The sequence below is a fragment of the Rhinolophus sinicus genome, chromosome 17 (assembly GCF_057876585.1).
Source record: "Rhinolophus sinicus isolate RSI-liver-muscle chromosome 17, RSI-T2T, whole genome shotgun sequence".
In the NCBI taxonomy this organism is placed as follows: domain Eukaryota; kingdom Metazoa; phylum Chordata; class Mammalia; order Chiroptera; family Rhinolophidae; genus Rhinolophus; species Rhinolophus sinicus.
Genome location: NC_142517.1, coordinates 189,991,010 through 190,004,241, shown reverse-complemented (window position 1 = coordinate 190,004,241; position 13,232 = coordinate 189,991,010). Strand labels below are relative to the sequence as shown.

General features: G+C 39.1%; 1 protein-coding gene across 14 annotated transcripts in view; it reads right to left on the bottom strand.

Moving 5' to 3' along the window:
* UNC80 (unc-80 subunit of NALCN channel complex) overlaps positions 1–13,232 on the bottom strand; it is a 187,451-nt gene that overhangs the window by 139,670 nt on the left and 34,549 nt on the right. For 8 of the 14 annotated variants that reach the window (XM_019726978.3, XM_019726980.3, XM_019726986.3 and 5 more), the window contains exons 10-14: positions 12,056–12,272; positions 11,239–11,415; positions 9,986–10,254; positions 8,558–8,920; positions 2,955–3,101 (exon numbers count right to left, since the gene is read on the bottom strand). In XM_019726978.3, the coding sequence (XP_019582537.3) occupies positions 2,955–3,101; positions 8,558–8,920; positions 9,986–10,254; positions 11,239–11,415; positions 12,056–12,272 (1,173 nt within the window). The remainder of the gene's footprint in view (positions 1–2,954; positions 3,102–8,557; positions 8,921–9,985; positions 10,255–11,238; positions 11,416–12,055; positions 12,273–13,232) is intronic. The other 6 variants (XM_019726984.3, XM_074312544.2, XM_019726987.3 and 3 more) reach the window with 3 other exon arrangements.

The following is a 13,232-nucleotide window of genomic DNA, read 5'->3' as shown; positions in this document are numbered from 1 at the left end:
ACTTTGAACTGGTATAATAGAAGGGATGAGAGAAATACAGGAAGTGAGTATCTAGTGTCCTCTTACGTGGCCAGGAGGGAAAGATCCTTGAGACAATGAAAGAAGGTTCAAATAAAGGCAAGTCTAGTTTGTTTACTTATGTATCTGCATTTGAATATGAAAGTTAGGGATTTAAATAAAAGTTGACCTTATGAATATGAAAAACAAGTGACTGGCTAAGTCCTGCTACTCAAAATTACATTTCTTATGATCCAGCAAATAATATTGTCCTCTGGCAAGGGGACAGAGGATAATCCCTACCACCAGGACAAATATAGTCACAGTCATTGGCTTCAGAAGGCCACAGACAGAATGCATTGATGCTACCTGGGACCCTAAGGGGCCTCCTGGCCCATTCCTACCATCCAGGGAAATATCAGAAGAAAATTCAAGTTATGTCACCATTTTGACAAATCAAGTTCCAGAGAAAGATTCTTGGAAATTTTGAGAGGAAAAAGAAAGGTTCTAAAAGGCTGAAACTCTGAATTAGCAATCGGCTCCATGTTATGACCTCGTTATAATCTCTCCATATATCACAAAGTCAGGTAGATTGATTTTTTTTTTTTTCATTCTTCCTTTATTAGGTTCTAGAACATTGGGGAATTAAAGGTTTTATTTCAGGGAGGTTGCTGGCTGCTAGATCTCAAGCAAGATATATATATTTTTTTCCTTACAAAATAAATGCTGCTTTCTGTAAAAGAAGTTTGCAAAACACTTAGATAAAATATGTCCTGCATGAAGAAGTATTTAATTATCATTCTATAAAGTATTTGTGAAGATCCTCATTGGAATATTTACAAAGCACTTTAAAATACCGGGTTGGAAAGCCCTGAAGTACAAATTATCCTATCTTCTCTATGAAATACACCCAAAAAGGCATAGTTTCAAATCTGTTCTTTAGAGGCTATTAGAATACCTAAATGAGTTCAATGAGAAGTTTAAACAAGAATCAGAATATGAAACCTCTAGTATTTTTATTCTGAATATTCTAAACATCGCCAAAAGATATAAAACTGTTAAAGAGAGAAATCCCTCTCAATAATTTGGGACTACCAGCTAAAGATTAGATAAATATAGAAAGCACATGCTGGAATTGTGAGGCACTTTGGTGAATATCATTACAGCAATTTTCTGTTTCTTTAAAAAAAAAAAAAGGGGAGGGAGGGGGATAGAGGACCTGATCTGGTAGAGGTAAGATAAAGTCATAACATTTTAGAAGTTAAATAATTTCTGAAAATCCAATGCTTTAGAAATACGGAAATACCTAGGAAATTCTTGAATTAGACATTCCCAGGGAAAATTTCTCAAATTTGTATCTCTTGGACAATGTGTTTATGGAGCATGGATAAGCACATATAATCCCTATAATGAGTGTTAAACTGGGCTGCAAGATAATGGAGCAGTTACCATGTAGGTTAACAAAGCTGAGAAGGCAGGTAGAAAACTGTCTGGTTTATCCGGTGTGTTATACTGATAGGAAACACTCACTCAGTACTCTTGAACAGGAAAGCATAGTTGGACTAAGAAGTAACAATAGCCTCTCAAGTGGCTTCTGATTCAACAAGCTCTACTTTCTCCAAGTCTAGAAAGACAGGTTCTAGTGTCAGAGCCAGTTTATACCTCCAACTAACGCATGACATTTCTTATTATATTTTAGTGTTTCATTTCATGGTCTTCTGCATGAGGAGTGATATGGTTTCAGCCTTGAAGGCATTTATACATACTGTGATAGAATTAAAAATCAAAGATTAAAAATCATATGTGCATATGCAAAGATGGGAGCAATGTCAGCTTCCCATTGCCTTATTATTACTTGGACTTATTTAACTTTGGCCTCAAAATCTAGATCTTGGTCAACGTTTTCCAGTTTCATAATTTAGAAGTTAATTACTGTCGATAACTCCCCATATACATATAATAAACTAACATAATACAACATATTAGAATACCAAAGAACGAATAGATAGATGGATAGATAAGTAGATGACAGATGAAGAAAGAAACACAGCATGCTAATACTGTGTGAACAACAAAACCTAATACCAAGAAAAAAAAAAAGGCTGGCATTAGATTTTGATGTGATCCTAAAACTCTGCCAAGATACGCAAATGATTTCCTGGAGTCAAATTTGCATCAAACCCTTCTTTTTAGAGGAATATTTTCTTATGATTTCAATTCAAATGTACATATGAGGCAAAAACGGTCCCAGCTCAGACTTGCTACGGAGGTGGGTTATGGCTCAAGTGTGAAGCGAAAAGTAACAGTTAGCCGAGGCAAATGAAAATGAGCTGGCATGAGACCATGTTCCAGAACAGAATTATGCTTTGTAAGCCCAAATGCAGAGTTTCAAGTTTCACACAGTGCAAAGGGATATGATCTCAAATATTTAGAAGTCAGGGTTCATTCTCAAAGAAAGCAGCCAGAATATGACTGGCTACTTTTACAGTCCTATTTTGTCCCAATAAGGGCCATTTTCCATATCCATGTAAGAACAACAAACTGAGTCCTACACTTTGACTCCTTTCTTGAATATAAAATATCTTACTATAGTACCCAGGCAGGTGATTAAAAAGTTATTTGTTACAGACCATTGGAAGCTTGCTAAATGTATTCATTTTTGCAAAGTTCTTTCAAAGGACAATTCACACATTCCAATTATACACCCATTCACCAACTGGGAGTTGGCCTGCCATAGGCAGGAAGCAGAAGTGTTTTCCCAATTAAACATTCCTAGGCCTGGGTTTCAGATGTCTTGAGGTATCTTGTGGGAATCCTCCCACACCAAGACAGCATTAATTACTCCTATGAAATACAGTATTTTTCAGGGAACACTGACCCTCATTGTCAAAGGACTTATTCCTAAATTGGAGGGAGGGAAGAGGGAAAGGAAATGGAATCTACTGTAATTCTCTTACATTCTCTCGGAATACCTGGTGTCTCAGACGATCTCCAGAGAGCCCTCGGTGTCCTTCTCCGCAACCATAGGCACATCCCAAAGACTTCACTATTTTGATGAGCATAGTTAGCGCAAGCCTATGGTTGCTTACAGGTGTACTTTCATCCTAGTACCCATGAACGAGAAAACAAGAAGAGAAGTCTGTGTGCTTAGTCACTAGGATCCTTTTGCTACTAAGATTTTATTATTAAACCAAGTTAACTTGTTTTATAGTGAGCACCTGCAATGTTGGAAATAGAATTGTCGAGAGCTCCACCAGCAAGCTAACTTTTCTAAAGTCTAGAATGTGACTGATGGGAAAGAAAGAAAAATATCTATGCATTTTGAACACCCTCTAGGACTAAAGGATATGAACGTAGACTTCTTTATTAGAAGACATGCTTTCATGTCCTTGCCAGACTACCAGAAAAACTGCTAGAGAGAGACAGTGATGAAGACAAATACATTTTCCCAGAAACTACCCTCACCAGCCAACTTCTGATAGTAGGTACCACCAGGCAAGGATTATTGCTCAATTTCTGGAACTGATCAAAGTCTGGAACTTTGAAATCGCATGCCAATTCCTGACATTTCCAGCAGACTTTTATAATTTCCCTATATTGTAATACTCACACACAAACGGAGTGAGAATATAAAGAAATGCATAAACATTCAGCTTGATCATTCCTTTGAAGCTAAATAAGAAGCTTCCTGGGTGAATTATAAGAATTAGCATCCTTTCTTTTGCCCCATTTAATCCTTGCTGTTAATGGGAAACATAGCTTCCAGAAAAATGAACTTCCTTGAATCTTGTCCAAAGAAGCATAAGGAAGCTGTTGCTAAGGAATGATGCAGATCTTAGTGTGGGAGTGCCATTACCTTTGGGAAGCTTCAACCTTTCTCAGTCCTCTAGGCACATTCTGCTGTTAGCACATATGCCAGGGACTTGAGATTCCATCTCCTGTTCCTCACTTGCATATGATGTTAGATAAATGCACTACTCTCTATGTGCGTTAGTTTCCTGACCTGTGAATTGAGGATCCTAACAGCTTCTCTTCCTACTTTATGGGTTGACTGTGCGGAACAAATGAAATAATAGATAAGAATTGCGCTGTGATTTGTGAAGGGCTTTTCCATAGCTATGTGATCAAGTTTATACATAAGCTTTGGGGCCACACACAGACTCAGATGTGTGTAGGCGTAGGGTGTGAAAGGGATAGGCAGCTAACTAGGCAACATGTGCCACAATGTGGCAGGGTAGACTCTCTCCTCTCCTAACGTTATGCAGTTGGTCCTCCTTTTCTAATCCATAGGCTCACGTGGTGGATGTGGTGTCGGACCCCAGAAATATCCACTTCGGGACTGAAACATTCATCCTCTGAGCTGCTGGAATTGTTCATGGCTGACAGCTCTGAACTGAGTGCCTCTTCAGGCACTGGCCTCAGCCAAACAGCTGCCTCACCCAAGGTTATGTTCTCTTCCTGGAAGCAGTGTGTTTCCAGCGGCTAGTCAGGGTATAAAGAGGGTGAGGGGCGTAAAGGTAGCCTCCCTTACTTCACCTGGGGACTACTTTGAGGAGCCATCCTAGCTCCAAAGCTCCCTGTATGATGGTGGGTTGAGGTCTCTGTCACAACTACATTGCAGTTCAACGTCTGCTCCATCCTGATTCTCTCACACCTCACAGATGTTAATCCTGAGAAGACACCTCCAGAAACCTCCTGCACATGTATCTCCATATCTGAGTCTGTTCACTGGGAACTATATAGCTCACATAGTTGCATATGGAAGATTCAAACTTATCAGTAAACACCAATTTATCTATCTATCTATCCATCTATCTATTTATCTATCTACCTATCTCTCTATCATCTATCTATCTTCTATTCGTTCATTCATCTATATATATACATATACATATACATTCTGCTGTTAGCACATCTATCTATTTATCTATCTACCTATCTCTCTATCATCTATCTATCTTCTATTCGTTCATTCATATATATATATACATATACATATACATTCTGTCTTAGTCAGGATTCAATTCTTAGCTCCATAACCTTGGGCAAGCTACATAACCACTCTGTGCCCTACAAAGTGGGAATCATAATAATACCCATCTCATAGAGTTATGAGAATTAAATGAGTCAAAATACGTAAGGCACGTAATAGCAAGCAAATGATAATTATTGTTTCTAGGTGTGGGGCACTGCTATTCTTCAGGGTAACTTTGTGCAAATTAGAAAGGCACTCCTCTGGGTGGATGAATCAGTAAAAGGTCAGCCCTCCTCATGGATGCAGCTCATGAGGGAATAGCTCAGTGAGCAGAGTTTGGACTGGATTTCAGTCCTTACTGACCCCCTTGGCTGAGGGTCTGTGTAGTACACAGACTGTACAGCCAGGGACATAGAGCCTCAGAAAATGTGATCATGGGTCAGGGCTGATTTGCAAGACTGGATAACATACATTTTGAGATTACTATATGCTCCTTTAAAATAAAACCCTAGCTCCAAAAGCTCTTTGTGAATATCTCTTACATATGTATCTTTTTAGACCTTCATACGTCCTTGGGATTTAGGTTCCTCTCATAGGAGACATTCAGAAAGATGTATCAAGCTACAGGCAAAGATCAGGAAAGATGTTAACATTTCAAGCTCTCAATACCAGTCAGTGGCAAATATAGAAATATAAATTAGATCTTCCTTTCTGAATTAATCAATTCCCTGTGCTTCTGGTATTTGCCAGCTTGCAAAATTAGATAAACCCTCTGATTCCACTGAAAGTAACAGATGGGTTTGGAAAGAATAGACCTGTCTGAATCACATACACAATTCATTTGACCTACAGTCAAATTTTATTCTATAAATTGTTCGTACTATAAAGAATATTATTTTGCAGAACTAACTACAAAATACTTATATCTTGGTGGCTGTTTTGGAGGTCACATAACCTGACTTAAATTCCCATACTAATCAAAAGTGATAACTTTGGTCAAAATAACACTGACACTGTTAAGTATCTAGTATAACACCTAGATTCCATATAGGCAAGAGACTTACACGTCTTCAATAAGAAGTTATATGAAAATAGTAATTGGGTGAAAATTAGAACTAAAACCAAAAACATAATACTAATGAACCTCAGAGATCTTTAGGATACATAGCGAAGCCCCCATCAATTTAGTTGAAATATCTATGTTTTACTGATAAAAGCTTTATCAAAATTTCACAATTCACTTTTATTTTTTATTTCTTTTTATGCTTGATTATTATAATGGACATTGCACAATCTGTTATCTCTTTGAGTGGCCAACCTAGATTGATAGGTTAAAAAATGGAACTTTAATAAAAATCTCACTGTTTGTTGTGTTGATAAATTTGGTCCTTATAGGTTGCATGTTTGCTAATTCCTACATAACTGCTGACTGAATGATCCCTTAGATCTTAGGAGCCAGGATCAAACCCTTGTGATCTGCACCATCATTTAGATAATTTTCATCTAAAGTAAGATCTGAGGATCCTTGCATTGTCATCAGTGATGTATGAGGAGCAAATACCAGAAGATATTATTAGAATTGGAAAACAATATAGATATAATTAAGGCAGAAGAAAAAATCCTAAAGAAATGATTCAGGAACCCGAGAATATTGGGACAGGGGTATTTGGATCAGAGTCCAAGAATATTGGGAAGATAAATAGACAATATGAAGAAACACATGATAAATGCACACTAAACATATATCAAGTGGGACTAGAAGAAGATGGAAAATAAATAAAAGAGGAAGGAACACTGCAACACCTATTTAGATGTAAGAGCCCAATACCCTGTAAGAAAAAAATGGACAATTTATAAATTAATATGTACATGGTAGAACTCTGCACAGGGTAATCTTACACTTGTAAACACTTGACCTGATATGTCACTTGTTAGAGATTTAAATCTCTTATTGATTTTAATTTCTTAACAGCATTTTCCACTAAAATCCCAAATTGAAATCAGTGTAAGCGATGTGAATTCAAGCTGTGGTATTTCTTTATTTAAAACCCAAATTAGGGCAGGGCCGGTGGCTCAGGTGGTGAGAGCTCCATGCTCCTAACTCCGAAGGCTACCGGTTCGATTCCCACATGGGTCAGTGGGCTCTCAACCACAAGGTTGCCAGTTCAATTCCTCGAGTCCCGCAAGGGATGGTGGGCCCCCCGCCCTGCAACTAAGATTGAACATGGCACCTTGAGCTGAGCTGCCGCTGAGCTCCCGGATGGCTCAGTTGGTTGGAATGCATCCTCTCAACCACAAGGTTGCTGGTTCGACTCCCGCAAGGGATGGTGGGCTGTGCCCCTGCAACTAGAAAACGGCAACTAGACCTGGAGCTGAGCTGCGCCCTCCACAACTAAGACTAAAAGGACAACAACTTGAAGCTGAATGGCACCCTCCACAACTAAGATCGAAAGGACAACAACTTGACTTGGAAAAAAGGCCTGGAAGTACACACTGTTCCCCAATAAAGTCCTGTTCCCCTTCCCCAATAAAATCTTAAAAAAAAAAAAAAAAGCCAAATTAAAGGAGAAAACTAATTCTTGATGTTACTAAGTGGAGAGATCATAAAACAGATGTTGCCAAAACAAAGGGAATTAAATTCAGGAACAGTCAATAATAACAAAGCTAAAGACACTGGAATGTGACACATAGAGACATGAGAGGACAAGGCTAGTCTTCCAAACCAACATCAATAAACCGACCAATTAACCAAACAAAATTGCCCCTTTCTCCTTAGCTGTGAGTGACGTCAGCTGCTCAAAAATGTTTCCTTAGGATCAAAGGAAAGACTTTATATCGAGGAGAAATTATACTGCTTGTTATGAGCTGAATGTTTTTGTCTCCCCTAAAATTCATAAGTTGAAGCCTTAACCCCCACTGTGATGGTATTGGAGATGTGGACTTTGGGAGGTAATTAGGGTTAGATGAGGTCATGAGAGTACGGCCCTAGTCCAATGGGATTAGTGTCTTAATAAGAGAAGCCCGAGAGCTTATTCTCTCTCTATATGTATACAGGAAAAAGAGGCCATATGAGCACACGGTGAGATAGCAGCCACCTACAAGCCAAGAGAAGAGGTCTCAGAATGCAGCCCCCCTTGTTGGCACCCTGATCTTGGACTTCCCAACCTTCAGACTGTGAGACATACATTTCTGTTGTTTAAATCACCGATTGATGTTATTTTGTTACATCAGCCTGAGAAGACTAAAACGCTGCTCCGTTAGGTCTGACCCTGAAAGAGGCTATGCTTGGTGACAGACTGAGAATTATGATAATGATGTGTATCTGAGATGCTCCCCTGCAGAAATAACGTGAACAGAGAATTAGTCCTAACATTGCTTGGGTGGCAATGGTTTTTGAATTTAGAATCCAGCTTCATCTCTTTCTACTAATGCCTGCTGAGGACCTGATGAAGAGATGTCTAGACTCACCAGCTTCTTGCTCTAGTGACTAGCGGTTGTTCTGACTCAGCAATCTGCTGACAAGCACGCCCTGGAAAGTAATCAGGGGCAGCATTCTGTGAGGACACAGAAAGCGTTCAGCCATACCTTCTCTTGGTTCTTATCATTCTTCTCATAAGGGCCACCTCCACCACCACCTCCTCCTCCATCACCTCCTCCACCGCCATCTCCACCTCCTCCTTCTTCTCCTCCACCATCTCCGGTGCCACTCACAGAAGGGCCCCCAAATCCGCAGGTGGAACTTCCAGATACTCCTTTGAACTGGAAAGTTCCTTCACTTGGTCTTTTCTCCACAGTCTCGTTTTCCTTGTTTTCACTCTTCTTTCTGTTCTTTTCTACACAGGGCACCACACCAAGCTGAAGCAAGCATTCAACAATGTTTAGTGCCACATCACAGATACGAGAACTGATGTCATGGTTGAGGACAAGATAAACAGCCTTCAAGACAACCTGGGGGAAGAAAAAAATAAACAGAGGGTGATTACGTTACTTGAATTATCTCTTCCTAAACAGATTTGGTTATTCTGTTTAATCCATTCCCTTGAGGATGTTCTATGCTCTTGAGCACAAATCATTCAGGTAATTTGCAGATGTTCCTATCTAAGTTGGTTTGGGACCTTATTTGTGTGCTTAATACAAAGCAACTCACCCACAGAATTAAAAATGCTTATATCTATTATCTCACTTAAGTATTCCCAAACTTTCTATGATTTAGACAGTTAATGGAAGTAGTAAAGAATGAATTAAATGGGAGACTAATTATTTGCCCAAAAGGAATCTTGTTCAATTGCTTTTTAAATCAAAGTATTTTAACCCTCTGCCTTTCACTTTCCACCAATAATGGATAAAGAAAAAACGACTTCCTTATACACATAACAGAGGAACATTTGCACATTCACAATTGTATGATTTACACTTCAACTTTAAATGCAAAATATTTGCATGTTTAAATTATGTCCTTTTGATTTTAATATTTTAAATTATTTGCTGAGCTAGATTCCCTAATGTGAAAGTAAAAAAAAAAAAAAATTATGAAATGTAATTGTAAAATATAACAACCCATTCGTTTGTTAATAACTATAATCAAGACAGGCATTCTTGACAATCTAAGTTTAAATATTCTATTGGACTTCAGTTCATGTTCCCCTGTTATACAGGAGGTCACGGTGCTTTTACAACGAAGGAAAATTAACAGAATTTTTTACTCTCATTCTAGAAAAAAGGGATTCAGAAAACACACTTGCATTTATGTATATTTATATGCGCTAGTCAGGATTCACTAATGTTTTTGAATTATAAAAATATTCTGAGATCAGTTCCAATCTAATGTAATACTTGAGAAAAAGGGAAAGGTGCATCTAAGATAGTTGACACATTTTTTATACGGGTAGCTTTTTCATGTTAAGGTTCAATATGTCTAAGAATCTATATGCTTATTTTACCCAACATTGTAAAAACTGGGCCAAAGAATCAGCATCTTTCAAGCTTTTAGCAAGAAAAATTCTTGCTCCTTACAGAAAGATCAAGCATGCCATTTTTGTGGACGAAGTTATTGGTCCCATCAATATGTTCTGTATCTTCCAAGTAACTGTAGTTTATGCAGGAGTCTGTGAGGCTTCGAGGCAGGTTTGCACAGGCCAGGGGTTCGTGTGGCATCTCTGGGATAGGCACCTGGTTGCAGAGCTTCCTCATGTGCTCATTGAAAAAGTCTGCGTAGCCTACATTGAATGACGCCAATGTGGTATTGAAGGTTGCAACTGTGATAGTGGAGATCTGGGATCTCACTAATAAAAGGAAAGCAAAGTCTTAGTTTTCCCCATATTAATCTGGGACATCACATTAGACAGTTATATTATTTAAATCATGACCATACAAACACAGCTGTAGCTTTTGCAGATACGTGACTTATAGTCTCAGAGCTAGTGTCTACTTCCACGGAACTGCCACAGGTATTCTGACCATATCCTTAATATCTGATAAATAATGAAGGTTATAAAAAATGTGAATTCCTGCTGGCTTCCTTAGACCCAGGCTAGAATTTAACTTTTGTCTAATAGGTGGCTTTTAGCCACTGTTAGATGACAGACACTATTAAAATAGTTAAACTATTTTAGTTGAAGTATTTCCCTACAAGTTTGTGGCTATTAATATGCTTGGTTTTATCTAGTATATTAAGCAACAAGAAATAAGGTATTTTTTTTTCTCCTTTGCTTTAGACTAACGGAGCATAAATCTGTGGTGGTAACTAGTAGATGTCATCAAATATTTGAAATACAATCCAGGAAAAAGAGGGATTCGATTATGCTCAGAGGTTAAGAGCGCAGAATGAGAATCCATCTCTGATTCCACCTAGAGATACATGTTTGCTCACTTGGGAGTACATAAGGCACTTATCTGAAATAGAACCTGTCAGAAAAAGGAATTGGTGGCTTTAAAAGGCAGTGACTTTCCTCCTGAGGGTGGACAAGCCCTGCAGAGGGACATCAAAGAAGGAAACGAACTCCTGAATTTAGCTATCCTCCAAGTCTTTTCTAGATCTGTGGGTCTATGATCTCTGAAACAAATATGAATGGATTGCCCTTGCTTTCCCTCTGAGAAACATGGGGTTTATCGTGTGCTGTCCAATAGCTCTTACTTCTAAGGAAATTCTAAGAATGGCTCACAAGTAAATTAACAAGCAATATAATACATGAATGCACATTTTCAAAAAGCACAAGGAGCCAGATTACAATGAAAATGGAACATGGAGTAAAAACAGGAAAAGGAACCTGAACTCCCGCCTGCAGGTGCCACCTCCGACCCACCTTCCTTGATGGTGTTTTCTCCATGGCTGTTGGAGTGGTCTGGCAGTTCACTCATCAGGGTGTGATGAGAATGTGAGTGCCTGGCACTCAAGCTCTCCATCTCAGTGGCTGCATCTGAACTACCCCGCCGGGTAAATTTCCCTGAGATGGACAAGAGCACCACAAGAGGGTTTGAAAATTTGAAAGACGCTCTGCCAAGATTTTGTCTTCCCAAAAGACAGCAGTGAGAGTAAGAGGCACAGCCAAATAGCAGGAACTGAACTTGCCTTGGAAATACTCAAGGTCAAAATGATTGATGAAGTTGCCTGTGATAAGGCCAGCCCCAATCTAAGCCAAATGTCAGAAACCATCTGTTGGGCCCTGGCTAGCTGTCAGCTCTTAATTTTAAGCTGGCTTTCTTAATATGTCACCCAGAAAGAAAAAATAAGTTTATTTTTCTCTTCTTTACTCTTCTTTGTTTTTAGCATTCAGGTGAATTAAAAGTCTATGTAGTCACAATGAAAGTTAATGCATAGTACCCTCTAAGGCCATGTTTCCGTGTCTAGAATATTTAATATGGCCATTACCTGTCGAATTACACAGAATTCTTGAACAATTAATTCAATTATCTGCATTTCTTTGGCTGTGAAGACACAGCAGTATTTTGTACTGAGAAGTTCACATTTGGGTCTAAATTTCTTGACTAAATTATTCAAGAAAGATCCAGATTTGCCAGGAAGCCCTAGCTCCAGATTCCTAAACAGGTCACTCAAGCCCTCCTTTGGAAGGTACTTGCAGTCACCTAAAATGGTGGTTTGCCAGCCTCCTTTTTCAATGCCTCGTCTGTCTTCTCCAAGCCCAGAGAAACTTCCGAAGGAGAATGTGCTGCGGGTCGGGGACACATCCAGGTGGTCCTCGTGAAGCAGGAATGGCACTCCCATTCTTCGTGGCCTCCTCTTCCCTGTGTGGTGAAACGGGATGGAGCCTTTCCTTTCTCGGTCTTCTTTGCGGCTCTTGAACTACAAGGATGAGAGGCAAGGGGTTAGGTACGGGGCAAAGGAGAGACTACTGTTTGCTTCCCCGATGGATCCATGATCTGCAGTAAAATACAGGAACTGTTCCAGGAAGAGGAGACCCAGAAAGTCACTGAGTATCATACATCAGAGATGGAGACATTTCCACAATGTGTTAAGAAAGTGAAAGAAACAAAGCAAATGGTAACACACACAGTCCATGGGTCTTTTTGCTGGGTTGGGTTAGAGTCATGGTTCTCCAAGTTTGGTCCCTGGACCAGTGGCATCAGCATCACCTGGGAAATTGCTAGAAATGCAAATTCTCAGGTTCCACTCCAGACACAGTAGAGCAGTAACTCAGAAGGTGAGACTCAGCAGCGTGTGTTTTAATAAACCCTATAGGTGATTCTGACGCATGGTAAAATTTGAGAACCACTGGGTTAGAATACAGGATCCTGGAGTCACCACACAGACCAGCCAGAATTTTCTGTTCCATTTTTCAATACTGACATCCATTATGTCACCCAGACAACTTCAAGTGTGCGTCACTGTGCATAAGGAGAGTCAAAGAAGATACAGAACATGCATTGGTACAAACCCATTATTCCTACCAATCAAACAAGTTCAAGATCCAGTATAAACAAGAATTTAAAATCGTTTGAGCAGCTTTTAAAAGATACCAATATCTAGGCCTAACCTTCAGCAATTCTGACATAATTAGTCTGGGCACTTAACTATTTCAAAGCTCCCTGGAGATTCTCATTTGCAGTTGGTATTGAAAACTATTTTTCCCCACAATGATAGATATTTTTAGAAAAACTATGGCCATTGCCTATTATTACATAATGGATAACGGTAGACATGGCTGCTTCCTTAGCAATACTTTGAGCTCATAAGTAAGTCAATAATATGTTCTGTGCTTTTCATCGATGTACTTAAACTAATCATTTTGAAAAATACAAATGA